General features: G+C 40.8%; 1 protein-coding gene across 1 annotated transcript in view; it reads left to right on the forward strand.

Moving 5' to 3' along the window:
- Window positions 1–15694, forward strand: part of ALMS1 (ALMS1 centrosome and basal body associated protein) — a 161207-nt gene extending 145513 nt beyond the window's left edge. The window contains exons 17-23 of the mRNA XM_045549868.1: window positions 4952–5069; window positions 6154–6357; window positions 6674–6915; window positions 7653–7836; window positions 9345–9408; window positions 14255–14354; window positions 15353–15694. Coding sequence (XP_045405824.1) covers window positions 4952–5069; window positions 6154–6357; window positions 6674–6915; window positions 7653–7836; window positions 9345–9408; window positions 14255–14354; window positions 15353–15397 — 957 coding nt within the window. The 3' untranslated portion in view covers window positions 15398–15694. The remainder of the gene's footprint in view (window positions 1–4951; window positions 5070–6153; window positions 6358–6673; window positions 6916–7652; window positions 7837–9344; window positions 9409–14254; window positions 14355–15352) is intronic.
- Window positions 15695–16321: the final 627 nt, after the last annotated feature.

Genomic DNA, 16321 nt, shown 5'->3' on the forward strand with positions numbered 1-16321 from the left:
GAAGGCCAGCAGTAACAATCTTCCTACATGAAGAATAGCTGTGTAGGGTCATATAAAAATGTAGCCTTTTTCCTATGCTGAATATATTTTCCTAAGCTCAGTTTCCACCTAAAAAATAATTTTTTAATTGAAAAGCTTTTATTTCTGGGTCTATCTGATGTCTTTACTCAATAAATATGGGAATGAATCTCACCTAAATTTTAATTTCTTTTCCCAGGGTAAAATAAGGCTTTAGCAGGTGCATTTTCTTTCATAATAATATAAATAAAACAGAAGCAGACAACCAGCATATATCTCCTTTCCTGAATGTGCAACAGAAAGCTTAAACCATGGCAGCTGATAATGTCCGTTAACTTGTAGTTACTTAAGTCTTTACGTGTAAGCTCCATTGCAGAGAACTGAGTGGGCTAATCCACACCCACACCCTGAGGGATGATACCATTAGAAGAGATGCCTGAGACTCCCCATGGACTGAGGAAAGTGGACTGTTGTGGTTTACCAACAGCATCTGTAAATGAATTCAGAAAAAAAGACAAAAGTTCTATCCCATGATGGGCCCTCAGCACAATTTGTTGGACACAGTGCAGGCCTGTGCATTGTGATTCATGTTATGAATCTGGATAAAAGTCAACATTGCATGCCATGATTTTGTGGTTCTGACAAAATGAGAATGTTTAGAGTGTTTGCAGTTCTCCATCACACCTGCAGCATCCAGTGCCTGCATTTGGTTGGCATTATCTGTTCTTCATTATATGAAAGCAACACTGTTGTTCACCTCCCATTGTTCTTGTATCCCTGATGCAGTGACACAGGAGATGCAGGACCATAGGGCATGATAAGCTTTTTTCTCCAAACAAGACTTCATAGTCCACATTTATTTGTGTGCGTACACGAATAAACATATTTACAGCTTGCTTGAGATATGTCACATGCTGTAAGATTCACCTATTTCAAGTGTACAGTTTAATGGGTTTTGGTATATTCATAGAATTGTGCAACCATCACCCTAATCTAATTTTAGGACATTTCCAACACCCTCCAAAAAAAATCCTGTACACTTTAACAATTAACAGTCAATCCTCATTTCCCCAACCTCCTACCTCTGCCCCAGCCTACGGGCAACCAGTATTTAATTTCTGTCTCTGCGGATATGCCTATTCTGGACTTTTCTCATAAATGTAATCACATAATATGTAGTCCCTTGTGACTGGCTTCTTTCACTTAACATAATGTTTTCAAGGTTCATCTACATCATAGTGTGTGCTCATTCCTTTTAATGGCCAAATAATATTCTATTATATACTACATTTTATTTTTCTATCAGTTCATGGACATTTGGGTTATTTCTATTTTTTGGCTGTTATGAACAAAACTGTTCTGAAGTGAATATTCATGTACAAGTTTTTGTGTGGGCCTATGTTTTCATTTCTCTCGGGTATATACCTAAGGGTGGACTTGCTAAATCATATGATAACTCTCTGTTTAACCATTTGGGGAACTTCCAGGCTGTTTTCCAAAGCACCTGCACCATTATACAGTCCCACCAGCATGTATGAGGATTTCAATTTCTCCACATCCTAATAAACACTAGTTTTTGCCTTTGCTGTTGATTGTCACCATCCTAGAGGGCTGAATAAATACATTTTGTTGAGAGGGAATTTATTTTTAAATGATTACTTTTTTATAGGCAGGAATTACTAAATCAGAAAGGATTTGAACTAAAAACAGAAACACACACACCAAGCCTCCTCATCTAATCCAATGTAACTGTGTATTTTTCACACGCTGTGGTGCATACCATGACCGGTTGTATACTTTGGAACTGCAGGAAGTTTGCAGAATCTCGGGCTTGGAAGGGGCCGTGGGAGTGCTATGGCCCTACCCACTCCCACCATGTCGACATTTTTGCATCTGCACCAAAGGGGCCTCTGCCTCAGCAGCTCTACCTCTCACTGCTCATGGGGTGGCTCGTTCCAAATGTCTAAGGCTCCAGTTATCAAAGGCTTTAACTTGTAAAGATCCAAAATCTCCTTGCACTGGAATTCCTGGCTCTGTTCCTGGAACTGCTCTCTGAAGACATAGGAAAGAGATCTCGTCTTCTCCCTCTCAGGCCCTCATTTCGTTGCCTAAAGTGTTTTCTCTCAAGTCTTTACTCTGAACCATCCCGCCCATGTCATGGTTTCTACTCTCCTTTCTGGATTTGGTAGCTTTCCTGGGTCTAAGTTTGTTGGTAACCCATTATTAAACATGTCCCTTTGAGCATGTGGTTCAGGTGGTGAGGGCACATTGACAAAACCAACTTACCACCTTCCTTTCAGTGATTAGAGCATTTCTGTGACCTAACACATGTAACTGCTGCTGAACTCATTAAATCTTTATTGCCATAGTCTTCCTCACAAGTTTGTGTGTGTGTGCGTGTTTATTCTCATTTCTTAAACTGGTAATATAACCACATGGTACAAAATTGAAAGTGTATAAAAGAATATTTGGTAGAGTGTTCTTCCTACTCCTGTTCCCCAGGCACCCAGCTGTCCTTCCCAGAGGCAATGTTACCAGTTTCTTGCATATCTCTACAGAGATTTTTTTAAAGCAGCTTTATTGAAGTATGATTTACATACTGTAAAATTCATGCATTCCAAGTGCAGTTATTTTTAGTAAATTTATAGAGTTGTGCAATCATTACCACAATCCAATTTTAGAACATTTCTGTCTCCACAAAAAAGGTCCCTTGTACCTGTTTGTAGTCAATTCACATTCCCCGCCCCAAGCAACCACTCATCTGCTTTCTGCCTCTTCTGGACATTTCATGTAAATAGCATCATATAATATGTGGTCTTTTACATATGGCTTCTTTTGTTTAACATAATGATCTCAAGCTTCATCCATGTTGTACTATGTATCAGTAGTTTGTTTTTATTGCTGAATAGTATTCCATTGAGTGGATATACCACATTTTATCAGTTTATAGACATTTGGGTTATTTCAATTTGGGGGGTAATATTAATGCTGCTATTAACATTTGTACAAAAGTTTTTGTGTAGGAATACATTTTCATTTGCGGCAGGGGCGGGGGGTGGTATTAACCTAAGAGTGGAATTGCTGGATCATGTGGTAAGTTTATGTTTAACTTTTTAAGAAATTGCCAGTGTTTTCCCAAGTGGCTGCATCATTACATTCCCACGTGCAATGTGTGAAAGTTTCAGTTTCTTCACCTCCTTGTCAATACTTGCTGTTTTCCATCCTTTTGGTTATAACCATCCTAGTGAGTGTGAAGTGGTATCTCATTGTGATTTTAATTTGAATTTCCCTAATGACTGATGACATTGAACACCTTTTCCTGTACTTATTGACTTCGCTTATATCTTCTTTGATGAAATGTCTGTCCAAATCTTTTACCCATTTTTAAATTAGTTTATTTGTCTTCCTACTTAATTTTAAGGGTTCTGTATATATTCTGGTTATAAGTCCTATATCAGATGTATGATTTGCAAATAATTTCTCCCAGTCTGTGGCTTGACTTTTTCATTTAAGACAGTGTCTTCTGAAGTGCAAATGGTTTTACTATAGTAATGATGAGGCCCAATTTTAAATGTTTTTCTTTCATGAATCATGCCTTTGGTGTTATACTTGAGAACTCTTTGCCTAACCAAAGTGACAAAGATTTTACAATTACTCCTACTGAACATCTTCATGTTTGACTGAGCCCATCATTCCTGTTATCATTTGGGATCCTGACAGCCATTCAGGCACTCCCAGATGTGCATTGTACGGAAATTCTCCTGCTTTCCATATCTCCAAGACATTGATCTATAAAATGTTAGGAAATAGCCAGAGCCAAACCCAGTAACTGGCACACAGTAGGTGCTTAGGAAATGTTGGATGTCAGAGGCAAGATGTACCACTCAGTAAAGGCCTCTCTCTGTGTTTCAATATTTGGGTAAGGTTGGTTCAACCAGTTATGGTTCTACCAACTTGTATTACTATCTAACCCATATAACTTCACCTTGCCTCAAAGATGCCATGAGATGTTTTGTTATTTTGTTAAAATTTAGGTGTACTCACATTCTTTTGTTCTGCCAGTCAAGTGACCGTATGTCTACTAGGAAAAACAAGGGTAACCTGTCAGGGCTTGTTCTGCCTGCCTTCCTGAGCCCTGGCTGAAATTTGCAAATCTTTCCTTCGATCTCTAATTCATTGCAAATTATCAGATTGATTATCCATCCTAAATTATACAGGTCAACTCACCAGCCTGCAATGCTCACTTTTCTGAAAATCAAAACATTTCCTGTCTTCAAATGTCTAACATGGCCCTTCTCCAGGATTCTGTTACAAGTTTCCTGAGGGCCCTGGAATGTAGTTTATCTTGTTCAAGGAAGCAGATACTCTAAGTTTCCTCTCCTTACTTGGGCTTGAATTCACCTCAACCAAACTTGCTTAAATAGAAAATCACCTGGCATTTATTCAAAATATAGATGCTCAGACCCCTCCCCTAGAGATTCTGACTCATTGTTCTGAGTTAGCCGTTTCCCAGGAGATCTTTATGATGAGCAAGTTTAAGAAATACTGTTTTATATAATAGTATTTCATACTACAAAATTACATCAAAATTATTTGCAGGTGTCAATTCAGAATGCCCGTCTGAAGATGCACCAGACTAATGTTTGGCTAGCATCGTCCTCAGAGTTTTTCCAAGCCCTGAGAATATACCCAGCCTCTTTTTGTCTTACCATCTTGCAACAGCTCAGGCCCTATCCAACTACAATAGCATTCTGCTCCTTCTCACAGATACATGGCAGCATGGTCACATTGTTTCAGGCTTCCTCCAGCTTCATTTTAGCAATTTGAGTTGGGTAAGAAAGGGCTCCTGATGACCTGTGGACTTACTTCTGCTGTGGGTTAGCTGTGCCATTGATTGCAGGTAACCATAACAGGATCTCTTTTATTTTTCCAGGTGGCAAACCACATGATTTCTTCTGACTCTATTCCATCTTCTGCCCATAGCTTGAGCTCGAACTCGACTATTTGCAATGAGCAAAATGTGCACATGTTAAACAAGGGTGTACAAGCAGGTAAATTTTTTGAAATTAAACTTTTCCATTGAAATAAAAATGGCTCTTAAACATATGAGATACTTAACCTCACTCATAATAAAGGAAATTAAGATTAAAACTGTATCCAACTGCTATTTTTCACCTATTAGATTGGCAAAATTCAAGTTTGATGGCAAGTTTGTGGGCAAGAGTGTAGGGAAATGGGTATCCTCATATATTCTAGTAGGAGTCTAAGTTGGTACACTGTGAGAGGCAGTTCGACAGTTCCTATCAAAATTACTTTGACCCAGCATTTTTGCTTATGCAATTTGTCCTATAGATACATTGCACAGATGTGGAATTTAGCTTATGGATATATTTGTGTATGTGCAAAATGACAAATGTACAAAATTAACCACCAAAGTATCATTTGTTATAGCAGAAAATCAAAGTCAACTTAGATGTCCATCAGTAGCTAAATGCTTGATTAAATTATTGTACATCCATATAGTGAAATCCTATATAGAATGAGGAAGCTCTCTCCGTACTAATATGGAAAGATCTCCAAGATATAAAAAATTTTTTTAGGTCATACTACTATATTTATTTAAAAAAAAATAAGGGAAGAGAATTGCTTGAATGTGCAAAAAAAGTTTTTGGGAATCACAGGGGGTTGTGAACAGTGTGAACCGAGAACAGGAGTGAGAAGGAAGCTTTTCAGTTTATACTTTTCTATACCTTTTGATTTTATAAAACAAAAATAAATAAACTGCCCTCTTGATTTTTTTCTCCCCTTCAAGTCTTGTCTTTACCTCTATCAACTTCTTCCTTGCCTGGGTGATGGCCAATTATTTTCTTTCTCACTTGGGATGAGAATTGAAATGCTTTACCCTTTGAACCCATATTAGTTCTTCTTTCCCTCTAATATCTAAAGTGACTTAGATAGATATAAAAACCTTCTTTTCTTTCTCCCTCGCCCTCTCTTCTTCTCTTCCTTTGCTCCACCCCAAACAAAGGCAGTATGTTTTTGAAGCATTAAAAAGAGTTCACTTACTGACTTGAATAGACCTGTTAACTAAGCCTCTAGGCTGCTTCCAGAGATATCTGTGATCTTTCCCCTCAGGTAACTTGGAGATTGTGAATGGTCCCAAAAAACACACTCGAGATGTTGGCATGACTTTCCCAACTCCAAGTTCTAGCGAGGCTAGATTAGAAGAGGACAGTGATGTGACTTCTTGGTCAGAAGAAAAAATTGAAGAGAAAATTCTCTTTACCAGTTATCCTGAGGACAAAAAGTTAAAGAAGAACAAGCAGACTTCCTGTGAAGGTCAGTTTCCAGTTTCAGATTTTGTAGCAGAAAAACTAGTGAATTTCAAGTCTCTTGAAATGCTAAGATTCTTTGTTTCTAAATGACTGTGTTGACTCCACCTACCCCCAGCCACCACGTGGACAAGTTGTCAGAGTATCTAGCACTACAGTTGGAGTCCTATACCTACAGTTAAGCCAGACGCAGGGACACCCTGATGGCCTCTGACAGCCAAGTCCCCCGAGAATCTATATTATGTGCGTGTGTTTGGTGAGAGCTGGGTGGGCGGCAAAAAATGAAAAAAATCTTTTTTTCTTCTTAAAAATATTTCCTGTAGGCGTTTCATGGTTTGTTCCTGTGGAAAATGTGAAGTCTGGATCTAAGAAGGAAAACCTGCCCAAGATTTTTGGCCCCGGTATCTCCTGGTTTGAACCAATGACCAAAACCAAGCCCTGGAGGGAGCCACTGCGGGAGCAGAACTGGCAGGGACAGCGGACGGACTGTCGGGAGTCCCCGGCAGGTGCAGGCAGAGATGATGGCAGAGAACCCCTGAAGCCATTTGTGAGAACAACCTTACAGGTGTGGTGATGTTGAATACACTGTAGCCCTATATTTAGGGAGAAGAAGGACAAAGTCCAAAGAAGTTGCATCTGTAACTTGGCATGTTGAGGTTTAGTCAGGTGACCCTCTTCTTTCTCTAGCACCTCCACAGTTCATCTGTTTTCCTTGCATAAGGGCTTGGTTTCCCATTATTAATCAAAGATTGCCTTGCTCTTGGCCATTCTAAATCTCAGGATCTGAGGACAAGGCAAGAGAAGGGAGGATGTTTCGGCACAGTTTATCGGGTCTATAGGTACCTGCATGTGGAGTGCCTGGAGGCCTGATGTTTGTGTCAGCCGTCCACGTGTTCCTCTATTTATGTGACTGCTATTCCTGCTTAACACAGGATTTAAAAGGCACCAAGTCTCTTCTTACGTGTCTCTCGGGGATTAAAGGAAATGCTATTTAATGATGTATTTGAACAGAAATTTAAAGTAGCACAGTGGGCAGAGCTCTATCCCTTCAACATTTGGGAGAGTTGTGATTTGCCCACAGTCTTAGTTCTTGACTTATTCCAAAGGCATTTGTTTAATTCCTCCGATGTCCCTTCTGGAGCTCTCCCCGACAGAGAGGTGTCAGAGTATTCTTCAACTCTTGATATTTTCTGAGCATTAGCAACAGGCTCTCCAAACTTGTTGGTCAGGGGTGGTTTTTCTAGGCACTTGGAGAGCAGACTGCTTCATTAATATGAGGTCTGGATTTTTTCTCCTCCTTAGGAATCACTTCAGCTTCACAGACCTGACTTCATCTCGCGCTCTGGGGAGCGGATAAAGCGCCTGAAGTTAATAGTCCAGGAGAGGAAGCTGCAGAACATATTACAGAGTGAGCGGGACACACTGTTCAACACTGGGAGAGAATGGCAGGGCTGCCGGAATCCTATGCACCTGCTGCCCAAAAGAGGTACACCTGCTTGTCCACTTTCCTATCAGTGTAATACAGAAGGCAAGGTCTGCCACTGTGCCATGGAGCACTGCTAAATGCCAGGCCGGTTACATGGACAGCTAGCAGAACCTGACTGACTTTTCTCTCAGCATTTTTATGATCCAAGTAAGCCTAGTTACTCTAGCCCTGTCGCTGTATTTTAAAAACAAGAGTGTACAGGGGCCAGGCACAGTGGCTCACGCCTGTAACCCCAGCACTTTGGGAAGCTGAGGCAGGGAGATAACTTGAAGCCAGGAGTTCAAGACCAGCCTGGGCAACATATCAAGACTCCATGTCTACAAAAAAATTTAAAAATCAGGCTGGGCGCAATGGCTCACACCTGTAATCCTAGCACTTTGGGAGGCCAAGGCAGGAGAATTGCTTGAGGCCAGGAATTTGAGATCAGCCTAAGCAAGAGCGAGACTCTGTCTCTACAAAAAACAGAAAAATTAGCTGGGTGTGGTGGCACACACCTGTAGTCCCAGCTACTAGGGAGGCTGAGGCAGGAGAATAACTTAAGCCCAGGAGTTTGAGGTTGCAGTTAGCTATGATGATGCCACTGCACTCTAGCCCAAGGAACAGAGTAAGACCGTGTCTCAAAAACAAAACCCAGCTGGGTGTGGTGGAGTGCGCACCTGTAGTCCTAGCTACTGGGGAGGCTGAGATGGAAGAATCACTTGAGCCCAGGAGTTCAAGATCATACCACTGTATTCCAGCCTGGGCAATGGAGTGAGACGCCCGCTGTCTCTAAGAACGAACAAGAGTGTATAAATGAGAAGGGCTTTTTTATAAACCAGCTCTGTGTCCGTGAACAAGTTAATTCTGAAAAAATAATTTTTTTCCTCTAAAGATAGGGCCGATTACAGACTGAAAAAATAATTTTTTTCCTCTAAAGATAGGGCCGATTCCAGACTTGCCTACCTCACAGGATAGGAAAAATAATAATAATAAGCACTTATGTAGCCTTTGCATCTTGCCCAGACACTGTTCTCATTTAATGTTTACAACACCTCTCTAAGGTAGATGCTATTAATATCTCTATTTTATAGTGAGAAAACTGAAGCAAATAGAGATTAAGTTCCTTGCCCCAGATTACATACCTAATAAGTAAAACAGCTAGGATTTGAACCCAGGTAGGGTGGCTCCAGAGTCTGTGTTCTTAAAAATTATGCTAGGTTTAAGATCTCAATAAAATAATATATGAAAGCTGTGAAAACTATAAATTACTACCTAATCTTTTCATGACAACATCACCTATAAACTTGTCAGTTTTTCAATTCAAACTGTCTAGACTGTGCTACAGAGAGTTATGTCTTGGGAGGCCTTAGGCTGCTGTTTTAGGCCCCCTAGTCTAACCTTAGCCTTGCCCTTGGCCTTGGTCATTGCTCACTACCCAGCTCAGGGTAGGAGCACAAAGTCCTAGCAGCTCCCTCTCACACCCTTTCTTGTTAAGTTATTACTCACTGAAAACCCCTTCTCTTGCTTAGTCTTCCTGGCTGCCCAGAAGAACAGGCCTGTTGGGAAGAAGGAAATGATTCAGAGGTCTAAACGGTAAGGCCAAGTTTGTCACCTATGACACTAAAAAAGACAAAAAATAACAGATCATGGTATGAGTGACTCATATACAAAAGACAAAAAGAATCCCCAATAATTTGCATGCCTTAGGCTCTTCTTTATTAGAAACCTAAATGTAAATAAAGAATATTTTGTATACAGAAAAAATTAGCCGGGCATGGTGGCGCATGCCTTTTAGTCCCAGCTGCTCAGGAGGCTGAGGCAGGAGGATTGCTTGAGCCCAGGAGTTTGAGGTTGCTGTGAGCTAGGCTGATGCCACAGCACTCTAGCCTGGGCAACACAGTGAGATTCTGTCTCAAAAAAAAAAAAAAAAAGAATATTTTGAAATAAAATTAAATATTTATTTGGGGTGGCCATACCCTTTATCTTAGCAGTCCCTTTCTAGAAATTTACCCAATAGAATGAGAAATAATGGAGAGCTCTCCAAGACACATAAAATTAAACTTCAAAAAAAAAAAATCAAGTTTTAGAAGCATGTGTATACTTCATTTGTGGTCTTTAAAATGAAGTATTTGTGCTTATATTGATGTGTATACTTTTATATACATAGAATATTTCTGGAAGACAAAAAACTGATAATAGTGGTTGCCTTTGGGCAAAAGAATTGAGTGGCTGAGACTTTTTACCTTTTCAAACCTTTTGAATTTTGTGCCATTGTAAGCTTTAGCTAGCCTTAATTAATTAATTTAAGATATGCATATATTGATCATGAGAATGCCATGTAATAACTAAGTTAAGGATTTTTTAGGGGTTCTTTGGAGACTTGCTTTATTTAATAAGAGCAGTTGTATAGTTGGCATAGTACTTCTGAAGTAATGAAGATAAAACAGTTTATCTTGTATAATTTAAGAATTCCTCTTGAAATCTTGTTTTTACTCTCCATTTAGTAAACCCACATAGATAATTCAAAGGAATGCTTTAATCCAGTGATTCTCAGAGAGTAGTCTGTGGACCCCTGGAGGTTGCTGAGACTCTTCCAGGGGATTTGCAAAGTCAAAACTAATTTCAAAATAATACTAGGACGTTATGTGCCTTTTTCACTGTTGACGTTTGTATTGATTATGCAAAAGCAGCGGGTAGAGTGAAACCGCTGGTGCCTGAGGACTATCCACAACAGTGACACCAAACGGTATGAGCCTAGCAGGCATGTACCCTTCACAGCTACCCGCCAGGAGTGTGTTGGCAGCACAGTGGAAGCAGTGTAGACGGAAGTGCACCTAGCACTTCTGCTGCATGCCAAAACGTGACGACTGTCTCGAGGAAAAGCACCTAAGCCATGGTTTGCATCGTGAACTGAACTAGTTGCTTTTTTCGTGGAACACCAGTTTTACTTGAAAGAATAACTGACAGATAAACCGATTATTCCAACTTGGGCACGTAGCAGCCATTTTCTTAAAAATGAAGAAATGAGTCTGTCACTTTAGGAAAAACAGCTGACATTATTTGTTGCCAAAGAGAAAATCTGAGCTTTCAAGCAAACGGTAAAATTCTAGTAAACTTGTATTTACCACCATGAGCTTGACAGCTTCCCAGTACTTAGACTTTTCTGACAAGATCAGCAGTAACATTAACAAATGTGATGATTTTCATGTGATATAAGTGAATTTGTCAACGTTCAGAAGATCTGCATAACTCATTGGACCAGGATTTTCCAAATGATTGTTGCATGATATTACAAAATCAGGCACAGATAAAAGATCCACTCACAGCATAAGATAGACTATCGGATTTTTATGTAACAGAGTATAAAAAGTTCACTGAAGCTGGACGTGGTAGTGCGCACCTGCAGTCCCTGCTACTTGGGAGGCTGAGGTGGGAGGACTGCTTGAGCCCAGGAGTTTGATGCCTCAGTAAGCTATGATCACGCCTGTGTAAAAAGAAACTACTGCTTGTTATGTTGTAGTATCAAAGATGATCAACAGTTATCTGAAAAGAATATTGAAATACTCTCTTTTCCAGCTATGTATATGTGTCAGCCAGATTTTTTTGATGTATGCTTTAACCAGAACAACATCTGGCAACAGACAGAAGCAGATATTAATGTAAGAGTCTACCTGTTTCCTGTTAAACCAGACATCAAAGAGTTTTGCAAAAAATGTAAAACAATGCCATTCTTCTCACTAAAATTTTTTTGTTTTGGGAAACATCTTTATTTTTCATTTAAAAAATAGGTTACTATGTTAGCATATAACAGGCTTACTATTGTATTTTTAAGTGAATTTAAAAATAGGTATTTTTAAATTTTTTAGTTTTAATTTTTAATATGATATTGATAAATAAAATCCACATTGGGTTCCTCAATTTTTAGGAGTGTGAAGATGTCAAAAAAATTTGAGAATCATTGCTTCATTCTATGTCATAAAATTTAATTTGAAATTATACAGTGTTCATTGTGTGGCAGCTAATTACAGTCTCACCTCACTCAGCAATAGGAGTCCTTGCTGTAAGAGACCATGAAGCTTGCCTACAGGAAGCAGGCAGGGCATCTTCTATAAAATATCAGTGCTTTCAATCATAAATATACTTATAGAAGTAGGTTAAATATCCATTGTCTGGAGAGACTTGAGCTTTAAACTGACACATTTTCATTAGAGGGCTTCTATTCAGTTTTACTTCTCATCTGGCCCCTTTTCAAGGAAGTGATTCACTTACATCTGAGACTCATTGACTGGAATGGGATCTTAAATATCATCTAGTCACCCTTAATTTTTAGGTAACTGCAACCCAGAGAGGGGAAGAACCCCAGCAACTTAGGGTCAGAGCTGGGGTCAGAGCCCGGTGTTTGGGCTTCCCATGCAATACTCCTTTAACTGTGTCTGACTGAGGATTCGTGTCTCTGGAGCTTCTATTACTCATCATCTTTTCTCGTCACCTACCTATACCAAAGATGTTTAAAGGTTCTGTGAGAAGAAAAGATTTGAAAAAGAGAGAACTCTTTTATCTGGAAGCATTTTGTTACCGTGTGTCCTTCAAGGGATGCCTTTACCTTCTCTGAGCTATTTCCCACAGAGTTTCTGCATCATTTTCAATGATTTTTTTTCTCCAGATTATAGAACACTTTAGAAAATGCAGAAAAAAGTAGAAAGAAGAAAATGAATATCGCTTATAATCCTTCCATCTAAACATACCTAACACTAGTCCTGTTTCTGGTGGGAGGTGTGGGAGTTTTACGGAGACCTGTATAAAACACGTTTTTTTTGCCAAATTGTTGATCGTACTACATATACAGGTTTGTGTCTTATTTTATTTACTCAATATTATATTGTGAAAATTTTCTCATGTCATTAAAAATTCTTTTTTTTTTTTTTTTGAGACACAGTCTCACTCTGTTGCCCTGGCTAGAGTGCCATGGTGTCAGCCTAGCTCACAGCAACCTCAAACTCCTGGGCTCAAGCGATCCTCCTGCCTCAGCCTCCTGAGTAGCTGGGACTACAGGCATGCGCCACCATGCCCGGCTCATTTTTTCTATGTATATTTTTAGCTGTCCATATTATTTCTTTCTATTTTTAGTAGAGACGGGGTCTTGCTCTTGCTCAGGCTGGTCTCGAACTCCTGAGCTCAAACAATCCGCCCACCTCGGCGGTGATAGGATTACAGGTGTGAGCCACCGCATCCCGCCATTAAAAATTCTTGAAACATCTTTTCTTAGGGTTTGTTATAATTCTGTTATATTCCATAATCTGTTTAAGTGTTCTTTTATTGGAAATTTAGATTGTTTCCAATTAAAGTATATTTATCAAATGCACATTTGATTGTGCACCTCCCAACTTAAAATCAGTGACGCCCAACCTCTGATAGGAGAAAGCCCACGTTTTTCATGTGGCTGCAAGACCCCTCACAGCCCACCTCCTCCCCACCCTACTTCCTTCCCATCTGTTCCCCGACATGCCTCTCTGTGAAGCCTTGACTCCATTTTTACCAACACTCATTTTCCCTAATTGAACTCATTTTCCGTTTCCCCCTCGTCCTATTCCCTCTCTGATCCTAATTTGTCTAAATACCTAACTCACACCTAATCGCCTCTCTGAAGCCTTTCCTGACTCCATCCATCAGAATGTTTTTTCTTCTCCTATAACTTCTCCTGTGGCATTTTGTATATATGACCCTATTTTAGTTCTTTCCCGAAATTTTCCTTGTGTTTAAATATACAATAGCAATACCTGTTCATTATCTTATATTGAAACAATACCAGGCCGGGAGCAATGGCTCACGCCTGTAATCCTAGCACTCTGGGAGGCCAAGGCGGGAGGATCGTTTGAGCTCAGGAGTTCAAGACCAGCCTGAGTAAGAGCAAGATCCCCTCTCTACTAAAAATAGAAATAAATTATCTGGACAACTAAAAAAATATGTAGAAAAAATTAGCCAGGCATAGCAGTGCATGCCTGTGGTCCCAGCTACTTGGGAGGCTGAGGCAGGAGGATCGCTTAAGCCCAGGAGTTTGAGGTTGCTGTGAGCTAGGCTGATGCCACGGCACTCTAGCCTGGGCAACAGAGTGAGACTCTGTCTCAAAAAAAAAAGAAAGAAAGAAACAATACCTGTTTGCACATAGCATGGAAACCAGTTCACCTCTGCCCTTATTATCCCACTCCTTTCCCAGAAGTAACCACGATTAGCAGGATTTTATGTTTTTATTCATCTGTCTCCCTTTCCAGATTGTGAGCCCAAGCCAGGTTCTCTGTATCCAGGTGTCTAAGGGCCTGTGTGGAGGGAGGAATGCGTGGAGAGCAGGAGAGCTTGGGCAGGGATGGGGAGAGGAAATCGTGTGCCTCTGCACCCTGGTAACCTCCCCGCTTTCTGTCTTGCCACTGGTGCCATTTCTAAGGATTTATGAGCAGCTGCCAGAAGTACAGAAAAAGAGAGAAGAGGAGAAGAGGAGATCAGAATATAAGTCATACCGACTGCGAGCCCAGCTATATAAAAAGGTCAGTCAGTCCTCTGTCTAGAGCAGCATGGATCAGTTTTATCAGGAGAAAGAGAAATGGAGAGAAACACACTGACTTGTTCAAGCATTCACTCAGAATTAACCGTGCTTGAGGGTGAACTTAAATGCACTGTACTAATGCTGAAATGTGAAAGCTACAGCACCTGTTTCAATTTCAAATCAGGTGTAGCTCCTCAGCCTTGATTGTGGAAGACACTTTCCATGAATACATTTGGAATGAACCAAATTTCACACGAAAGAGTCAATTCATATATCTTGGTAGAAATGTCCAAAATATCAAACTTGTTACATTTACATTTCAAAGTCCCAGATGATGATTTTATGCCCTTCATGAGTAAGTCAGATACCTCTAGAACTGTTAAACTGGAAAACGTCTGAGTGTGGCATAAGAGTTGTCAGCTTGGTGGGGTCAGAGCCCTCCAAGCTGCCACCACTTCATGCCTGTGTCCCCGGTGAAGTCACTGGTGCTGTGGGTCTTGGTGCCAGTTAATTCCCCAAGAAACCAGAATGGCTACTGTGCCTAAAGGGCCACATCCTTCACTGTCCCTGTGTCCTTTCCAACCCCCTCACTACACCTCAGAGGACTCTGAAAGTCAGAAACCAAAAGACCAGTTCATCCCAGACTGATGTGGGACTGGGGAACTTTCTGGAGCACCCCCAGAACCGGGGCCCACTGCTTGAGGGGGGGCAGGCGCCGGCACTGCCCGGCCTCACTGTGCTCGTGTGCTTGTGAACTGAGGGACTGATTAGTCTGTCAGGATTATAAATTATCTATGTCTGCATAGAAATAATAGATAGCAATTGTAGATCATCTTTCCCAAACCTTCCAGGATGTATTTTTTGTATAATTACCATAGTTTCTGTACCTGAGTAAAATAACAAGATCTGGGTGGCGGATCTCCTAGCCACATAGAGGAGTGGCGTCTGCTGGGTGACAAGAGCACCTAACTTCTTTCCTGCCTTTCTTTTCTTCCACAGAAAGTGACCAATCAACTCTTGGGGAGAAAAGTTCCCTGGGAGTGACATAAGAACATTTTCCTCAGAGCCTTGGAATTATATTTTATGAACCTGGAGAAGCACAATCCTTTTATGAGTCTGGTTTAATAAAGCTTACTCTTTGTCCTTGTGTAATTTAGAAATAGTGACTTCGAAGGAGTCTGGGGCAGAGTGGTGATTAAAATTACTGATGGTTTAGGAGCAAGACTTTCTCCACAGTGGCCTTGCTGTGTGTTACAATGATATTTTCTCTTCATTTTAGCCAAGAGTGAGTTCCTTTTGTATGTGTTTTTTATACTTTTAGAAAATAAATAACTTTTGATTGACTCATAGTAAGCATTTCTTTCCCACCTGGAGGTGCAGGAGCTGAACATTGGCTCCCCTGAGGTGTCTAAACCCATCAATGGAGGGAAATGCGCTCTTAGAATGCAATGTGGCCTTTCTCTTTAGAAACACAGCGAGCCGCGGTGAGAGCCGGGTCCTGGGCTTTGTGGAGAGGCTGTCTGGTGAGGGAACCCCTGGGGTCCAGAGCCTCCTTTTAGCCTCACTCCAGCGGCCCCAGGGACTGGCGTTGCAGGCTGGGAAGAAAGGCCACCAGCCTTGCTTGGAGGATCTTCCTCCCTTCCTTCCCCCACCCTCTTGTTTTTAGGATTGATGTCCCAGACTCTGCATCTTCACTCATGAAACCAACATTTATAACGTAGAGAACAACTTCTGAAAAAACTGAGTTAATAAATGAGATAGTACACATAGAGCACTTAATCCAGAGCCTTGATGAAAATGTAACGAGATTTTTTTTCCTGTGTCCTGTAACAGCAGCAAAGGCCAAAGTGAGGGGGGAAGGTGCTAAGCAACCTCACTGTAAGGTCAGTGAACCCCCAGCAGTGGGGGCCAGCTGAGAGGCCGGATCAAAGAGCAGGCCCTGCCCCAGGCACAGTTCAGAGCTTTCAG

This window comes from Lemur catta, chromosome 4, assembly GCF_020740605.2.
Source record: "Lemur catta isolate mLemCat1 chromosome 4, mLemCat1.pri, whole genome shotgun sequence".
Taxonomy (NCBI): Eukaryota; Metazoa; Chordata; class Mammalia; order Primates; family Lemuridae; genus Lemur; species Lemur catta.